The sequence below is a fragment of the Anthonomus grandis genome, chromosome 2, assembly GCF_022605725.1.
Source record: "Anthonomus grandis grandis chromosome 2, icAntGran1.3, whole genome shotgun sequence".
Lineage (NCBI taxonomy): Eukaryota > Metazoa > Arthropoda > Insecta > Coleoptera > Curculionidae > Anthonomus > Anthonomus grandis.
Window position 1 is genome coordinate 41197923 of NC_065547.1, and position 20439 is coordinate 41218361.

Here is a 20439-nt window from a genome sequence, read left to right on the forward strand (position 1 = left end):
CAGATTTGACAAGCGTGAGTAACGTCGAATCCGTCAATATCTGACACTTGGTAGCGTCTATTTTTTTCAATGTTTTGATTTTCAAATAGTGCCCCTGTTTTTATCAAATAATTTCTTCTGGAACCGGATTCTGGCGTATATTATTAAATTAGTAATTAAAATATTTATTTCCCTACGCATTCTGGTACCTAAGAGGCATTGTTAATGTTTAGTTATGGAGAGACAAGTCCAAAACACACTAACCCATTCTGCACCTAACCCCTTTCCTAAAAAACACAAAAAACATAAAAAGGAAAGGGAGGAGAAGGACGATAAACCTCAACTGAAGCTCATATTAAAGGTAATTACTTCATTGTTATACATTTTTGCAGTTATTTTCATCGGAAATTGGTAGAAAAGCACACAAATTAAGAGCAAAGCATCCAGTTCTTTATTTTTCACCACAAATTTTGACTAGGCAAGTTTTTACTATGTAAAAATGTCTCCATGTTGGTTTTCTTCAGTTTTCTTAATTTTATGAAAGTTTTTCTAAGACTAACATATAAATTAAAGTTCATCATGAATTTCATTTTGTCATCAACTGAAGTTAGATCACTAATACACTTTCCAGAAAGTACTTATTAATAGTGCCTCATTGGTTTTGCATGAATTGACATTTTTTCCTTTTTAGGCAATGTCTGAAAAGTATGCATGTGTAAGTATAGTAATTTACTTCTATAATTACTTAAAAATTATTATTACATAGTATAAACTTAATTAGATAATATGAAAGAGTGATGGCAGCATTGACTTTATATTGATATCCTGAAGAGTAACTTAGGGTGAATATGCCAGTAGTCATTTTCTAAAACAAAAAAACCATCTCAATTAAACTTTTGTTAGCAGACAACTACTGGATGAGACGGAAAATTAATCATATACCAGTAATCAGACAGTTTTCATAGAGGTAAATAAATGGTTTAAAATTGAAAAAGTATGGCCGGTTACTGGCTGAACTAAATAAAACATATTTTATATCCTTAAAAAAAAAGATAGAAAAATATATATCATTTTAAATTAGAAAAAGACGAACATATTTTTACTTCATTTCACCAGAAGCCGGATATGTATCCCACAACTGCAGGTTTCGCTTTTTATTGTTCTAGTAGCCAGACACCTTATTTTTTGCTTGTCATTTTTAAAAAAAATATAAAAAAATACTTTTTTCTAGTACTTTTATCTGTTATAAACATGATAACATTATAAAATCTAATAAAAATTCACCTACACTGATTTTACTTATCTTTATAGTGTACTTGATCTCAACCAATTTATCAAATATTTTTAATTCACAACACAATATCAACTTCGAACTTGCCCAAACTAATGAAGAACTGAACTGTAAGTGATGTCATAAGATGAAGCAAAAATAGTTAAATTCTATTTCTAAATTCTAATTTTAGACTGCAATAACTCTAACAATCATTTGTCAATACATAGAGTGCTGAAATCTTTTAATTTAACTTTGCATGTTGACCAACCTACTCGCATCACTGCTAATTCAGCATCACTTTTAGATTATGTTTGCTCTACGCTCTGTGAAACGCAGGTTGCATGTAGAATTGTAAATGCCGGGTTGTCTGATCATGAGGCCGTATTATGTTCCTTTCTTCTAAGTGAAAAAAAATGTACCTCAAGAAAAAAAAAATGCGGAAGGTTGTTCACTAGAAAAAATTTCTGTAAGTTTAAAGAATGTTGTAATTCAATAGACTGGAATAGTATCATACTAACAATGGTGATCCTTTTGAGAGTTTCCATTCAACTTTAGTGGATGTTTTTGAGTCAACTTTCCCCATGGTGACAATTAGGGAATAAAGGAGAAGACCCTGGTATAGCAGAGGTCTATTAGTTTCTGGTAAAAATCTTCAGTGTTTGCACTACATAAGAAAGTTTGCCCTGGACAACTCCAAATTCCTATCCTACTTTAATAGATATCGCAAAATTTACGGCGATACAGTGAAATTGGCAAAAAACTTATACTACTCAAGTAAATTAAACCAATCAAGAAATAAGTCTAGAGAGTCTTGGAAAATTGTTAATGACTTACGAGGAGAACGTGGGAACCCTTTGGTTTCTAATAGCACGGTGTCGGCCGAAACACTCAATCATTTTTTCCAGGGTGTTGCTTTGGGTCTATCAATATTATTGCCTCAGGCTGTTAGAGATCCGCGCTCATACTTACACAACATTAAGGTGCCTGAAACATTTTTCTTTAGACCAACAGATTCTAGTGAAATAATGGAAGCTCTATCCTCAATGAAAAATAAGAACTCCTCTGGATGGGATGGGCTGTCACTAAAGGTCCTAACAGCGCTACCGCTACCAACCCTTGATTCTTTGGCTGAGGTGTTAAATGTTTCACTTTCAAGTGGGTCCTCATTTACTCAAGGATGCCTTGATTATACCATTATTTAAGGCTGGAAACTATGATGACCCATCAAATTTCAGACCCATAGTCCTGCTTCCCACTCTTGGCAAGCTTGTAGAAAGATTGGTAAAAACTAGGATGATGGAATTTCTGAAATGGCATAATGTTCTTAACCATCAGCAATTTGGATTCCGGATGAAACTGGGTACATCTGATGCTATTTTCAATTTTTTGGAGAGTCTGTACATGGGGTTGAACGCTGGGGAGAGTGCGGCGCCGGTGTTCTGTGACTTATCTAAGTTCAAATTTCAAATTCAAATTCAAATAGTTTATTGTCCAACAGGAAAATTCCCAATTACAAGACAATCGAAATAATTAAAATTAAAATAGTACAAGTTATAAGCACCTTAAATAAGTAGTACAAAAAAATAATATAAAAAAATAATATAGAGTGATGACAAAATTTAAAATTTAGAACAATAGCATAATTCTAAGAACATAAGGCACACTAACCAAATGATACAATCACAGAAAAATAATCAGATATCATTCAAATTAAGAGAGGAACACACCCTTTTTTAAAAACATATTCAGTGCTGCTAAAGATGTTGACATCTATAGCATTCATCTGATTATACCATGTACAAGCACGGCACAGTGGAGCTTTGCTGGACAGATTTGTTAAGTTAAGAGAGGGATAAAATACATGGTGCCTCCTTGTATTGGCAGGAGGAACAAATAGAGGTAGCCTCTCTAAGAGCTCAGAACAATCAATTTTATTATTGCAAAGTTTATATAAAAATATCTGGCTAGAGAGAATAGTATTTTGCTTTAGTGACAAATAGTTGAATCTATTCAGCAGGTACTCCTGTTCCACACCTCTTACTGGATATACTCCATCCAACCTAACAGAAAGTAATTTTAAGAATCTGCGCTGTACATACTCCAGTCTGTTAACATGAACATCATAGATGGGGAACCACAACATAGAGCCATACATTATTTTAGACTTTACTAATGAATTGTACAATACAGTCAAGCTGGATATATTCTTAAATTGAGAAGTGGACCTTACTATAAACCCGAGGGATTTTAAGGCTGAACCAGTGACCTGTGCTACATGCTGGTTGAATGTGAGCCTCTTATCTACTTCAATGCCCAAATCCTTCACTGAAGAACAGTCTAGCAACTGAGAACCACTCAATATATATGGGTATAAAATCTCTTCATGAAGAATGGAAATTAAGGCGTTTGACTGTGTGAGTCACAGAATACTGCTGCAGAAGCTAGAAACCTATGGATTCAGAGGAGTTGCTCTCGACTGGTTTCGTTCTTACCTATCTGGAAGGACACAAAGGGTATTCTTTGACAATGATATGTCATCCTGTCCGGATATGGATGCTGGTGTACCCCAGGGTTCTATTCTTGGACCAATATTGTTCCTGCTATATGTCAATGATATCTCTCAAATTCCAATTAGGGGCAAATTTACAACATTACTTTGGCATGACACTGACACCAAGAGATTAGGGAATATCATTGATGAAGATTTAATTCTTGTAAAGTCATGGTGTGAATCTAATAGATTAACTTTTAATATTTCTAAAACTAATATTTTAACTTTTAAATGTAACCTTGGAACTGTCACTTTGCAAAATTAAACAATAAGTCCTTCTGAAACATGCAAATTTTTGGGCCTGACGATTGATAAGCAATTAAAATTTGAAAATCATATCTCCTCTTTAATAGGGAAGATATCATCCAACTGTTATGCTATTAGAGTAATAACACATTCTCTGGGACTTGATGTGGCCAAAATTGCCTACCATATACTCTTATTGAGTCTCATCTCAGATACAGTATTGTGTTTTGGGGTGTGTGCTCTCAGTATTTGTTCAGCTCTCTATTTATTTTGCAAAAAAAAAGACTTTTTAGAAGGCTTTTTAACCACCTACCCCTTTATATAAGGCCAATAAATTGTGAAAAACGTTTTAGGAAAAATATAAAGAAACTTTTGCTTGCTAAAGCATTTTATTCTCTAGACGAGTTTTTAAATACAATTTTTTGACAGTGAAGAGTTTTGCGCAGCGTAATGTGCATTCTTTCTACCCTTTCTTTGGGTATGTTCTATATTCTATGTATGTAAGAATTGTTAAAATTTTTATATTTTTGTAAAAGATTATGTGGTCAACTATCTTTAAGGTTTTATATAATGCTTTGTTAATAACAGATGATGTTACGTAACAATAAAGCTATTTTTGACTTTGACTTTGACTTGATTATTGGTCATTGTTTTTTTTTGCATGTCCAGCTTACCGGCATATTCACCCTAAACCAGCTATGAGACGTAAAATTAATTCACTGAAGGCTCAAGATTTTTGGGTCAAACTTAACCTAACTAAAATTGTTATAATGGTATAAATAATACAAAAGAAAAATATTTGTTCTTGTCATATCAAGTATCTATCAAATATAAAGTGAAAGTTATAGGTACCATTTTTCATATAAACTAATGATTCAATTTTTAAGTCAATCTAAGCATGTTCAGGCTATCAATATAAACTTAGTCAATAGAAGAATCTTAAGCATTCCCTAATATAAGAACAATGTTTTAGGTTGGTTCAAACAATCCTACCCCAGAACATGATGAAGAACTAGGACAACAAATTATGATGGCTGAAGGGGATGAACATACTATAATTTTAGGTAAAATATCACCCTGTGATGCCCCTTTTACAAAGTAATATTCATTGTTTTAGATCCAAGTGATCCTGCATATGCTTTGCATAGGGCTCACCATAAAAAGTCCAAAAAGAAGAAGAAAAAGAAGGATAAGAACAAAGACAGGGATCGTGACAGAGAAAGGCGACACAAGCACCACCATAAAGACAAAAAACGGAAGAGGGATGAAATGGAAGATGAGGGTAATGCACCTGGTATATTTCAAAAAAAAAATCTATGAATCAAATAATTGTCTCTTTTAATTGCAGATTTGGAGACATCTTCAGGAGGATTTCCTCTTCTAGGCTCACCCAGTAATGCAAGAGAACCTCGAACATGTGTGATCAAAAAAATTCAAGAGAAAGCACCATTAGCCAAGGCTCTAGATCAACTTTTGACTTTGCTTGAGAAAAAAGATCCACAGAATTTTTTTGCTTGGCCAGTCACAGATGCTTTTGCCCCAGGATATTCAAAAATTATTAGTAAACCTATGGATTTTAGTACTATGAGACAAAAGATTGAGGAGAACCAGTACAATCACTTGAAGGTACAATACTATATTGTATATACATATAGCATAGCATCAGAAAAGGATGTGATAGGCCTATATAGCTTCACATCATCAGCAAACATTGGCACACGACAATTTTCAAGTTTCCAAACTAAATCAATCAAAAAGAGGCAAAACAAAACAGGGCCTGAGTGAGAGCCCTGTGGCACTCCAGATGGCACCAAAATTTGAGGGGAACATGTACCTCCAAGATATGATTATCAAATGAATGTTTAACAAGTAGCTGTATAAGTAATTTTAGTTTTCTAAATCAACGTCCCGCCCCTACCGTGGTATTTAATTGTCTTACGCAAATTTTTGTGCAGTTCAAAAATATTTCCTAAAATATAGATCTTTATAAATAAAATCTTTTAATATTTTCCCTAATACATCATAAATAAAATTAAACGTGACTTTCTTTTTCAGGAATTTACAGAAGATTTTCACCTTATGTGCGATAACGCGATGAAATACAACCACACTGACACAGTTTACTATAAAGCCAGCAAAAAGCTACTTCTTGCGGGCCAAAAAATTTTACAGCCTGAAAAATTAGGTTGGCTACTCCAGGTACGATTCGTTCACCTACAATTTATATGCTGTGCCAATCAAATTTCTTTAAAGGTCTCCCCAGAACTCACAGAAGCCGAATTAGGATTTGAAGTGACCGCGGAGATGAGAGCTTCGGCGGGCAGACCTGAAGATACTGACGGATGTGTAAAAGTCGAGGCGAAAGAGCCACCGACTTCTGAAGAGGTAGTTTTTAACAAAAAAATATTTGGTGGGTTTCTAAGATATTCGTTTCAGATTTTGGCTCAAGCAAAAGCAGCCGCCCGTCACGCCAGAGCTCGCCTAAAGGGTTACGGTCCCTCTATGGGTTATTTGAGACCGCGCAGAGACGGATCTGCCCAATTGTCCATTTTGGTCGGCAACAATTTGGGAAAGAAGAAAGGAGTTGCTCCACTTGGGTCTATTGTAGGACGTTTGTCGGATGGGACGGCACATTTACAGGTAAATTTTGTTATTTACATGTTTTTTGTGTTTTTCATTTATTAGTTATTTTATTTTTATTATTAATAACAAATCATCTTTTATTAATCACGCATATTTGAATACAAATGGCGAAGTTTAGCTTTAGGCTACTCTTACAGATAACCATTCCTATTCTAAATCAAAGAAAAACTGAATAGTTTACATAATTCCTAATGATAAAAGTATTCTACTAAGTATTTTTTAACTTTTCTCTCAAATATATAAGAATATTTGACGATAACAACTTTGAGTTACTTATTATATTGGGTATTACGTCACTTATAGCAAAAATCAATTTAGAAATTTTTATCTTACACGCTCAAAAATTGAAAAGAAGAAGAAATTAGACTTATTCACGTATTTAAAAGAAATATGAACTCAAATCTGTAACGATACCGTTCGATATACTTAATTTAATTTAAGTTCAATAAGTTTTAAATTTAATAATTTACTTGAGGTATAATAGATTTTTTTATATACCTAGGAGCTGAGGTTCAATCTATTAATCTTTGAGCTCGTTTCTTCTTTTTAATATCCTACCTAACTTTGTTATGAATATTAAAATTAAAAAACGATAGAAAACAACAAGAAGACCTACTTTTTTAAAAAATACCTAATTTGACCCAACGTTTCGGTAGTTATATCTACTACCGTTATCAAGGTAATTAAAATTAAATTAAATTAAAAATAAAATATACTTATTTTTCCAATTTTCAGCTATGTAGTATCATCAAAATTTCTTCCTAATTCGAAAATACTTTTTTTATATGATTTGACGGTTTATTAATAGTTTGACAAACTATTTTGAAAGATAACAAAAATTTCAAAGGTTACTTCTTTAAAATTAAAGGGGTGTGATCTTAATGTAAATTAATCATAGAAAATATATGAATATCAAATATTTTAAATCATTAATTAATTTTGAGAATACCCTAATCTACCTCTCTCTTTAGGAAAGGAATCCATGTATTATGAAAATCAACCGAACAAGTAGCTAAGCATTTATCTTCATTTAACATTATAAATGCACTTTCCTTTAGCTTACGTAATTTTGAAATTGGTTCCTTTGCTAAAATTGAGGAAGCATTCCAGTTTATTCTATGGTTATTTTCAAATGCATGTTGTGTAAGTAATTTATATGTTTGTTCACGACAGATACAGGGTGTACCAAAATATTTCAATACCAATTTTTAAGGTTAGTGGTTTTAATAACAATTGAAGTTATGACCCATTTATTTTGAATTTGATAGGAATTTAAATTATTAAAGGAAGAAAGAAATATAAAACAATATTTTCAGTTTCGTGTTTGTGACCCAATATCTTCAATATTGCGGAGGGTTGTTGGGTGGGGTCAGAAATAAATTGTTGATTCTAGTTTGCCCACAATAACACCTACAATTTAGCCCATGTTATATATACCCAGAATAATTTACTTTCCAAATGAAATATAATAGGTTGAGACTGTAACGAGAAATTAAATTGTTTACATATTTGTTTTATAAAATGTTTACAAAAATTTACATATAAATCTATGGTGAAATTCTATTATATTCATTATTTGAATTTTTCAAATTATTCTTTCCACCAAAACCTGCGAGTCAAAAATTTGATTCCTGAGTCATAAAATCATTTGTTTATTTTGAGGGAAGGAGGCAGAGGAACCATCCCTCTCTAGGCCGATAGTTTCATTTTTCCCGCTTTCCTTAAAAAAAATTAAATAAAAGCAGCAGTAAAATAAAGATATTTGTATCCTATTTATAAATATTTTGATTTCTCATCAATTTTCATAAAATACGGTTCAATTAAGAATAAAAGTCATAACTGCAATTGATATTATTCCACTGCTACATACCCATAAAAAATTCCAATATTATGCATGTTTTTTAACTTTTTTTATTTTATCATGACAACAGTTATTTTGTATAACTTGCAGTCGATTTTCTGTAACTAAATCTAAACATAATACACTATATTACAATAATAAAAAATTGGCAAAACTAGAGATTTACATAGTTTTTTCCTACTCTTAAAGTCCGAAATAAATCTGTTAGCATAAAGAACTTTCATTTTCACATAACTTTTTTAAACTAACCTCCTCACATGGTCCCTGAACCTTAATGCAGTATCAATAACAAGCCCTAAGCTCTTCGGATATGTAGAAAATCCCAAATTTGTTTCACCCAGTTTTAAATGCAACCTAGCAGTTATCTTTGTTTTTCTGCACAAAATAGAAGTACCTCTGTCAGGATTTATCTTTAAGTTATTTATTTATTGAATTACAGTATCAACAGCCATAGAGGCCAATTACAGATACCATCTATAATATGTACTCTAAAATGAAATCCAAATATAATATTAGCATATAAATGTACAATGCACCTAATAAAAAACTTAAAATATTTCCTATAATCTATATTATATAAGTATTTACAACTACCCACATTTAGAGAAAAAAAAAATCACATATTTATATTATCACATATCATTCCTGAGACTCAATGTCAATAATTTTTGTAAAATGTCTTAAAATCTGTAATAGCAATGTCAGAGGCATAAATATTAAAATAATCACACATTGTATGTATTGGTGAGTTCTTGTATATGTTTGTTCTAGGACAATCAAGATGAAAAATTTTTCTTTGTCTGGTATTACCAACATTAATAAAGAATGGCAACATTGCCATAATTTGAGGAGCATCAATCTTATTTGTCAAAATTTTATAAATGTACACTAGAGATGTTTTAATGCGCCGATTTTCTATTTATTTTTTATCCGATTTTCTAGGGATAATATTTTCAGAAGCAAATTATGGTTATAACCTTGTTCGGGATAATATCCAAATCTCTTAAAAAAAACATATATTTTAAAAATTTGCGGTGTACACGCTCTATGGTTTTAATTCAGACGTCATATTGTGAAGACCAAAAATTATGCTTTCATATTCTAACCTCGGTAAAACCAGACTATCAAACAGTTTTAAACAACACTCAACATTAAAGTTTTTGGCAGTTTTAATAAGGAAACCCATTATTTTGTGTGCCTTAAGTTATGATAAAAAATGTCACGTAGTCTGGTTATGCTTTTTTACTTATTAGGTTTTTTATTTTACAAAATTGAACCACACGCCAAACTTGTCGCATAGCGCGTTATATGCCATGTATTTTCTTTTTAGACTGTATATTTCGACTAACAGCCCCATTTTTAAGTAGTAAGGTAGTACCCCATTAAGGTAGTTTACGAATAGCTGCAAATTTTATGCACCTATTTAAAACCCTTACAGATCTTTTAGAAAATCCTATAAAAGCACTTTTTATTTTAAAGTAAAAGAAACAACAAAATTACAGTAAAACTAAACCACTTTATTTACTAACATAATAAGCTAAGCAAATTACAACTGCATACCTTGAAAAACTTCAAATAAAACTAGAGTTTCTTTGTAACAACTAACTATTACCTAAAAAATTCTATTACTGCCCCATTTCATAGTAGCACTAGATGGTTTGGTATCTACTTACCTCTAAATTTATTTCATATGCGCGATTTAGTAAAATAGCAGTCCGTTTCAGCATTTTTTCAAAATTTGAATTAAATCACTCAAAAAACGTCAGTTGATATTTCCTAGCTAAGTTCGGTAAATGCATCTGCGAGAAAAATGATCAAAATTTGACAAATATCACATGATATATTACTTATTTTTCGGTACCATATCACGTGACTTATAGCAAATAGGTTTATTTAATGCAAGATACCAAAAGAAAAATATCTCGCATGAAAAAGATACTTTGTCAGAAAATTAGTGTTTTTGAAATCTGGGATAGTGCAAAACTAGAAGCACAATCAAATTATAATGATCAACTATGAACGCAAACAAATTTCTGTATTCGGGCACATTAATCTGGATAAAACCTTAAGTATGAGGTAATTATCTGAAGTTTCCGGCGTCTCCCGTGTATAAGAAGTATTTTAAAATTACTCCACGAACTAAATGAGGATAATAATAACCGACGACTTTAATACTTCAAAAATATGAGTGAAAGATGCATTTTTTACATGGATTAATTAATCGACACGAATATAGATATTGGAGCGATTCAAATCCGCATTTGTATAGAGAAGCCAACACTCAATATGCAGAAAAAATGAATGTCTGGGCTGGTATCTTGGACAAAAAATTATTAGGGCCATACTTTTACCAGGCGACCTGATTGGGGAAATGTATTTAATTATTGAAATGTATTTGATAATCGCCTAAGATGAAAATTTGGCCGAACAAAATGATTGTTTTCAACAAGAGGGTGCATCACCCTATTACGCAGCACCTGTTTACCGATTGTCAAATGAGGAGTTCAGCAGGAAACGCCGATTGAATGTAAGGGACCTATCGATTGGCTTGCCAGATTCTCGGACCTTTCTCCGCTCGATTTTTTCCTTTGGGTCATTTAAAATCGGTTGTTTATAAAACGAAGCGTATGAAAGGGTCGTTAGTTGAGAATGTAAGAGAAATGGAAAACCGATTTTGATCTGTTACTGGTTTATGTGGGTTAATGTTTAAATATATTATTTCATAAGTTTATTGTTGTTAAGTAACTCAGAACTTTGGTTTTTATTTTATAGCAATGATAGGTTTACTTTTAAATAATTATTTTGTTCTAATAATAGTTACATCAACTTTTATTGTGTTCATTATTTTTATATTAAAATAATTTTGACAAGCTGCCAAATTGCAAAAAATAACAGCAGATGTTTTAAACTTGAGGAATCCAATTAGAATATAAAGACCCCTGCTCTGTATTTTGAAGCTTCTTCTCTAACATCTCGATTTTTTGTAATAATTCCTTATTTGTTGTTTCTAGTCAACTGATAATCTTCTCTTTAGCTTTAATATGTTTTTGTTTCTCTTCAATCAGTGTTTGATACAGAGAAAGTGATTCACCCTTGGTTATAATCGTTTCTGGCATATAGTACGTTTCACATTTTCGACATATTAGTTTTAGTTAACTTAGTTAATAGACTTTCATATTTCTTAGGGCTTCCGAGAAGATAAAAGGAACGCAATAAGATCAGTAAAACCATTATATTATGGTGCTTTTGGTTCATATGCTCCCAGTTATGACTCTGCGTTCTCAAACCTGACAAAAGAGGAATCCGCGTTGATTTTAAGGACTTACGGCAGCGACCAGGGCGTTCAATATGCTGAATCGATACAAGTGAGTCAAAAATTGATTTTTCTTTAAATTAATAATCATATATTTTCCTTAAGGATTTTGTTAAAGGTTGTGATTATGCGGAGCGACTAGTTGATTCTTTGCTCGATCTGCTCACTGGAGGTGACCATTCTAAAACTAAAACTACTTTGGACGATAATAAAAAACTGAAAGGTTCGCGACAAATTAATTACAATTTTTTATCATTTTTTTAACGTGATTTCTTAGATGAAGAGGAAGCTGTTAGGACTGTCTTGGAAACCCCCAAGGTGGATAAAGTTAAAGTTAACGTGGACGACCTTAAGTCTCTTAAAGGTTTGTTTTTTTAAAGAACAAATTACAAAAAAAACATTTAAAAAATATGATTTATTTTAGATATTGGAATTGATGTGAATTTCTTGGAGGGAATGGAGGAGGATCTTAAAAAAGCCGAAGATCAACAGGAGATGCAGAAGAAACTTAACGACATGTGTCAGTTGCTGGAGAAATTGCAGAAAACTCAATATGAACGGTAAGATCTATCTTAATTATCTTAATAGTGATCGTATCAAATGAAAATCATTTATTTTAAAATTTATATGAAATGAGTAATAATATTGGAATAGTTAAAAGTACCCATAAATTTCTATCTTATTTTTAAAGTAGCTAGATGAGTAAATTCATCTGTTTGTACTATAATAATAAAGGGTTTCCCAATAAGAGCGCACGATTTAATTGGTAAATAAAAGTCATAATTTATTTTAAACTGAGTGTTATTTATATTTTAATGTAAAGCTAATACACTGCAATTAAACGTGAAAAATAATATCTGGCAAATGGCCGCCTCGACTTTCGTGACAGACTCTTATTCGTTTTGAGAAATTTTCAATTACATTTTCACATAATTGCGGCCCAATTTCGCTAATAATACGTCTAATTTCGTTTTTCAACTGTGGAATTGTTGTTGGGTTATTAGCGTATACGAGGGATTTTAAAAAACCCCAAAGAAAAAAGTCACAAGGAGTTCAGGCCAGTTCTGGACTCAATTGAATTGCTTCACATGTAGTGTGATATGTCGCACCATCCTGGCGGTATGTGGTACCGCCACATACATAGGTGTTATTTTTATTTGTCGCATCCCTAATAATTTTATAGATTTTTTGATATTTATACCATTTTGCGTAATATGGCTTCTATAATATTCAAACTTTCTTTTTTTATTAAATAATGCATAGTTCCTAAAAATTTTTGTAATCTTCATTAAATATTTATATGATTAATTTTTGTTATAGACATGGAAAGCACGTAACAAATTGTTAATCTAACAGGGAGAATATTTTTGTAGTTTTGAGGTATGAATTATACAGTATTGGCCTAAAGTAGATAGACAAAGTATTTTTAAATCTAAACAAAAATGAAAAAAACTATAATCCAGGTATGAAAATATATTTTAAAAGACTGAAAAACAATTACAATTATGCATATAATTTGTTAAACTAATGAACCGTTTCGGGATAAATAATAAATAAAGATAATTATACTGGACAAAAGTAGGTCCTACCTTATTACGTAATAAAACAAATTAAATACATTTTATTCTAGAAATGCGTACAAATAAATTCTCAGATCATTAATACTTAGTAAGATAGCCATAATTATCTATTACAGATTGGCATCTACGTGGCATTAAATCAATTAACTTTTCTATAATATGTTGGTCAATATTTTTCCATTTCTCCTCTAAGGCTCTGAATAACTCGTCCGCGTTTAAGTAGTCTCGATTCCTTATGTTTCGATCAGCAATTTGCCATAGGTTTTCGATTGGATTTAGATCGGGCGACTGAGAGGGCCCCTTTAAAACTGGCACTTGTTCCTTTTCAAAAAACAGTTTCTCAAGCTTTGACGAGTGTTTAGGATCATTATCCTGTTGAAACTTAAAAGTTATTGGTAAGTTATATTAAGCAATCGGCAGCATGACATCACTTTGTCCATTATACCATTTATGCGATGTAACCGGGCCACACCACAACGAGAGAAGCATCCCCACACCTTAACCGATCCTCCTCCGTGGGTTTGGTAAACTTGGGGTTCAAACGTTGACCAGAAATCGATTCATGTTTTCCCGTGAAATTCAATGTGAACTAACCAATTTAGGAGTGTGCAATGTGTCTTCTAGAACGGTAACAAGAAGATTAATCCAAGAGAAACTATTTGCACGTTGACCAGCGAAAAAAATCCCTTCTAAGTAAAAAAACCGTTTGGCCCGATTAGAATTTGACCATAGACACTTGAATGGACAAAACATGAATGGAAAAAAATTTGTTGGAGCGACGAATCTAAGTTCAATTTATTTAATTCTAGTCTTTCTCAACCACCACCCATAAACCTACACAACATCCCTGGTCCGACCAAAGAAGAACATCACATTGCCAATGAATGTGTCGAAGGATTAGCAGAAATTACTAAAAAAGTTACACCAGCGGCGGTAGCTCCTGTTCCTGCTATAAGAAGGGCTTTGGGAGTACCGGTGGTGCCGGTTCCTGACCCTGAGCCGGATTTGGAGATGGAACTTAGGCAGTTTTTAGAGCAGGTAAGGGATTTCAGGCGTAAAGATTACATAGAGTACTGTGAGTTATTTATAATAAATTTTTCCAGGCCCAGCAACCAGCTCATATGGAAACAGATAATGCTATCGAAGAGATATTGATGGAATAATAGTATTTTTGAATTTTAAAACCTGAAAATATTAATTTATTGTTTTAAGAAGCTGCTTACAGTAGTACAGTGTCTTCACTGAATTTTAACTAATAGTGATTGTATTTGTCATTATATTTATAAGGAAAAAAAATTGTGTGGAACAAAAAAGTATTAATAAAAAAAATATGGATGTTAAATTGTATTTAGCGAAGAATTTAGTGGTTGGGTAAATGTTCAGGGATCGGCAGGAGACCAAAAGTCATCATAAAGTTGATATAGTTTGAACAATAGGTACTAACTATTTTTTTTTTATATTAAGATGCATTTAATTACCACATGTGCAATTTGAGAACGCCCAAAAAGTCGGATGGTATTTTATCATTTTTACTGTTCGTTGAGGCGTGAATTATTATACGCGTACACACTAAACAAAATTACAAATTTATTTCAAGTTAAAAGTCTTGAACTGACCTAGTAGATCACTGTTCCGGAATATTCACCAACTTTTACGTTTGTCCCGAGATGTTGCGAGGCGTGTCTGCCGCTCGCTCCTTCCTTGTCGCACCTTTAGGTCTAGTGAACAGATCAGATGATTCGCGAATGCCGGTATCTTCATGGCTGTTAAGATCGTTACGGTATATTATCTTTAGCGTGCATTTTCCGGAAATATTGATTTGATGCCGTAATTCTGATTTTGTTTTGTGTTTGTGCTTGAGTCAAAAAAATACCTAGATATAGAATGGATCAGGAAAAGTGGAGAGAAGCAGCGGTAAAAGAAAGGGATGAAAAGGCGATTGATGAAGAAAGTATGTAAATGTCAAAATTTAGATTCGTTTTTAAAACATGTAAACTTGTAAAATTAAAAGAAAGCCAAATGTGTTGATACTTTGTATATTATATTATATTCAAAGGTAATTTGAATGAAGAATCATTAGTTTTAGTATAGTTCTTTTTTAAAATGTTTATGACTTCTGCCAATGTTACAAATGTTTCCGATTATTTACAAGGTTAATGCCTACCGACGTTTAATAGCTTGATAATTTTTCCCTTCATGGTAATCTGTTGCAGCCATTTAGATGTAGAATATAAATATTCTTTTTACTGAATTACTATTTATTTCTATGGCTATGTTGTAAAGGAATAAACTTTTTTTGTTATTATTTCATGCATTTTATAATTTGAAATAAATTGGAATGATTTGGTAGACCTATGTTTTCTCTTTTTTATGGCACCTACCTTTTGTCAATGACCACATTATAGGTTTAAAAATCTTGAGAATATATTACCCAATCAAATATACAGGCACAGATTTACAGAATACGGATGCAAAACCGATCGAAAATACGCGTGCGAGCGCCAGACTTCAGACACGCCTCCTGGGTGATGGATTTCCATCACCCGCCTAGTACGGTGGCAAGGCAAGGGGTTTAATTTGCTGCAAGCGTCCGCGCCGCGTGCTTCTAATTTTCTTTGCGTAGTACGCGTGTTTATGATTAATAATTAAATTGAAATAATATATTTGTATTTTTTTTGTATGATTTTTGTTGAAATGGGGGGGGGTATAAGTGTGTAAATTTCGTACTTGTTATATGATAACAATAAAGGCTGTACTAGCACTTTGGCAGCAACTTTATAGTTTGGGCTTTAGCTATATTAAATTGAGAAGAATCAACCAGGATTGTTTAGAAAAATTTTTTGGCAGTACTAGACAACAACAAGGCAATTCCATAAATTCAACTCCAATAGAATTTGAAAGGGCTTTCAGAAAACTTTTTTGTTAAACTTTTTTGCATTCAAATCACATGAATTGTGCTGACGACTTAGGAATTCTCTTAGAGCATTAGAATAATACTTAACGTGCGACTTTGCAAAAAAAAATTATTCCAGAGCAAAAAATTAAAGCAATTACCCTGCAAGATTATGATTACAAAAAGGAAAAACTTGCCAACGCAAAATGCATTTATTTACGTCTGTGGGTACTTAATTAATAAAACTCTAAAAATTCATAAATGTGATATTTGTTTAAAATTTGCCAATGTTTTAGAGAACAACTTATTTACTAGACTTAAACAGTACCATAATGACAGTGACAGTGTTATCGAAAACATTGAAAGGAGTCTGAAGTCGCCAAATGAACAATTTATATGCCTAATATATAAATTGGAAAATGTTTTTGTTAAATTATTTGAAACAAATTGCAATAAAGAAGGAATTTCACAAAAATATTTCGAGATAATGAAAAGCATTAATTTTACTCACCCATGTGGTAACTTTCCTTTCCAGTATTTAATAAAATTATTTATACGACTTAATGCGAAAATATTTTATACTTTAAAATTCGCCAACAGAGATTTATCATCTGCCAAAAAATCAAATAAAACTAAAAGAAAATTAAAAATGTTGTTTCATCTTTAATGTTTCATTAAATAAAATCCTTAAATCTGTTAAATAAAATAAAAATGTACTCAAGAACCCTTACATTCTGTTTTATTTAAGCCTATTTCTATTTTGACATTATAAATGCATTATAATATCCCAGCGAAATTATAGTGCAGAACATCTATCCCTACAAAAAAAAAACTTAAAAATGCATTGGTGCGGCCAGTCCAAATCATCCTTCTCAAGGGCATCGAATATCGAGAGCTTATATCCGCGATCTTTCGCATCTGGTATTCTGTAAATCTGTGATACAGGTTAAAATTTCTAAAATACTACTTTTAGAAATGTCAAAAGTTAAGCAATTAGATTCGCACCACGACTTTACAAGAATTAAATCTTCATCAATAATATTTTTTAACCTCTCAGGGTCAGTGTCGATAACTTACACGATCAAACGCCTTAGATAAGTCACAGAACACCGCCGCCGCACTTTCCCCAACACTCAATCCCTTGTACAGACTCTCCAAAAAAAACTGAAAATAGCAGCAGATGTACCAATTTCCCCTCGGAATCCAAGGATTAAGAACATTATACCGTTTCAAAAATTCCATCATTCTAGTTTTTATCAATCTCTCTACAAGCGTTGGAAGCCGGGCTATGGGTCTGAAATTTGATGGATCATCATAGTTTCCAACCTTAAATAATGGTATAATCGAGGCATCTTTTAAGGGAATATGGAAAGGATCCACTTGAAGGGGAAACATTTATCACCTCAGCCAAAGAATCAAGATTTAGTAGCCCATCCCACCCAGAAGAGTTCTTATTATTCATTAAGGACAGAGCTTTCATGACTTCACTTCAATCTGTTGTGAAGTGTTGAAGTGTGAAAAGTGTTTCAGGCACCTTAATGTCGTGCAAGTTTGAGCAGACTGAGGCAATTTGATTGAAAGACCCAAAGCAACACCCTGGAAAAAATGATTAAGTGTTTCGGCCGTCACCGTGCTATTAGAAACAGAAGGGTTCCCACGTTCACCACGTAAGTCATTAACAATTTTTTAAGACTCTCTAGACTTATTTCTTGATTGGTTTATTTTACTCGGGTAGTCTAAGCTTTTTGCCGGTGTCACTCGCGGTAAATTTTGCGATATTTATTAAAATAGGATATGAATTTAGAATTGTCTAGGGCAAACACCGAAGATTTTTACTAGAAACTCTGAGACTCCTGCTATACCAGGATCTTCTCTTGTTTTCCCTAATTGTTAAAAACTAAAGTTGAATCAAAGTTCTTAAAAGGTTCACTGTTGTCAAATATGATACAGTCTATTGCATTACAACATCCTTTAAATTTACAGGATTTTTTTCTAGTGAAGAACCTTACCCTCTTTTTTTTTCTTGAGGTAAACCTTTTTGCATTGACAAGAAAGGAACATAATACGTCCTCATGATCAGACAACCCAGGATTTATTAATTAATATAATTCTATATGCGATCTGTGTTTTACAGAACGTAGAGCAAACATAATCTAAAAGTAATGCGAGTAGTTGATCTACATGCACACTTTATCGACAAATACTTGTTAGTTATTGCAGTCTAAAAAATTTACATTATTGTTACCTGTTAATATGACAGCGAGAATTTACTGATATTTTATTATGTAAGTTACAGTAGTTTCCATTGTCATCTTGTTTAAAAATAAAAGCAAAAAATAATACCTTAATGACATTTTTCCTGTTAGGTCCATTCCATGCATTTTACCCTGTTATTTACAAAGACTGTTTTGCATTTAGTTTGTTCTCATTATCGTGCCATTTGAAAAAAACTAATAAATGCTATAAATATATCTATTGAATTCTCTCTTTCTTTTTGTAAGCGTTTTAATTTATATATTCTTTGTGTTTATAGGCCACCTACAGGAGATATTGCTATGTTTCTGGACAAACTTGATTCTCTTTTATCCCCGTTGTCCCTACACTCTAAGGTTATATTGGCTGGTGACTTTAATATCAACTACACTGATGAAACCTTGCCACGTACTTCTCTTTTAAGTATTTTAAATTCTTACGACTTGAAAATGCACGTTCTTTCTCCCACACGAATAACTTCTTCATCTGCAACTACAATTGACTATTTCTGTACAAATTTTGATGACGTTTTATGCACAGTACTCCCATCTGGTATTTCCGACCATGAAGCTATTCTTGCTAAAATGCCATATAATACTGTATTATCTTCATCTCATTATATGGGAAGAATTTTCAGCAGGAATGCACTTGAAACGGCTTCTGACCCACTAACTTTATTTTTTCAAGTTCTGTGTGATAAGATCAATCGGTGCTTTCCTAAAATGAGGCTTAAAACTAAGAAACGAAAACCATGGGTTACAAGAGGCCTTAGAATTTCAGCTAAAAACCTCCGTTTTTTAACTAAATTGTGCAAATATACCACAAATGAAAATATCCTTGTATATCATCAGAAATACCGTAGTCTGTACAGAAAGACAATTAAAGCAGCAAAATCTAATTATTATAGGGATCGCTTAAATATGTCATCAAATAGGCAAAGAGAGTGTTGGTCGATTATTAATGATTTTAGACATTGCCATAGAAAAGTATCTGAACCGGAGTTAAGACCTGACATTTTAAACGACTATTATTGTGATATACCTAATATCTTGCTCAAGGGCATTCGTAGTAACATTGATCCCTTACACTATCTTCAACAAGTGTCGGTTGAGCATTCATTTTTCTTTCATCCTGTCGATCTTACCGAAGTAAAAAATGAAATCAAACGCCTAAAAAACCATAAATCATCTGGAGCTGATGGGATATCTTCGAGGTTGTTACTCTTTTTGCCTGATTCTGCCTTAAATGCTTTAGTTTCTGCCATAAACAATTCTTTACATATTGGCATTTTTCCTTCATGTTTAAAAGAGGCAGTGGTTATCCCTCTTCATAAGGGTGGAGATTTGGATCAGCCTTGTAATTTCCGTCCCATTTCTATTTTGTCTACCCTCTCTAAGATAGTTGAAAAACTTGCAAAAAGCAGAATTTTGTCCTTTTTGCATCATAATGGCATTTTGTCTGCAAATCAGTTTGGATTTCAAGCCGGTAAAGGGACTCATGATGCTGTTTTTAGCTTTTTGGAGAGGGTCTATGTGTGCTTGAATTCTGGAGAGTCATCGGCGGCAATGTTTTGTGATCTATCCAAAGCATTTGACTGTGTGGATCATGGAATACTGCTATCTAAGCTCGATAAATATGGTTTTAGGGGCGTAGCGTTGCGATGGCTCGAGTCGGATCTATCAAATCGTACTCAGAAGGTTACAGTTTCTGGGCGTTTGTCTGCTTCTAGATCCCTGAAATGCGGCGTTCCCCAGGGTTCAGCGTTGGGACCACTGTTATTTTTACTATATGTGGATGACTTGAGTTCATTGAAACTGCAGGGCAAGGTGGTTCAGTTTGCTGATGAT

General features: G+C 32.6%; 1 protein-coding gene across 5 annotated transcripts; it reads left to right on the forward strand.

The window, feature by feature from the left end:
- The first annotated feature begins 35 nt into the window (after nt 1-35).
- On the forward strand, nt 36-14793 carry LOC126748341 (bromodomain-containing protein 7). Of its 5 annotated transcripts, XM_050457526.1 has the most exons (14): nt 37-340; nt 671-694; nt 5023-5113; nt 5167-5343; nt 5398-5675; nt 6105-6248; nt 6303-6434; nt 6486-6689; nt 11739-11918; nt 11972-12089; nt 12144-12230; nt 12291-12426; nt 14256-14484; nt 14550-14793. In XM_050457526.1, exons 1-14 carry the CDS (start codon nt 215-217, stop codon nt 14607-14609), a joined length of 1986 nt encoding a protein of 661 aa, XP_050313483.1. In that variant the 5' UTR covers nt 37-214; the 3' UTR covers nt 14610-14793. The 5 variants fall into 5 exon arrangements, with proteins under 5 accessions (XP_050313468.1, XP_050313483.1, XP_050313460.1 ...); XM_050457511.1 differs by having other exon boundaries at nt 36-340; nt 5167-5331; nt 6303-6689; XM_050457503.1 differs by having other exon boundaries at nt 6303-6689.
- The last annotated feature ends 5646 nt before the right edge of the window (nt 14794-20439 follow it).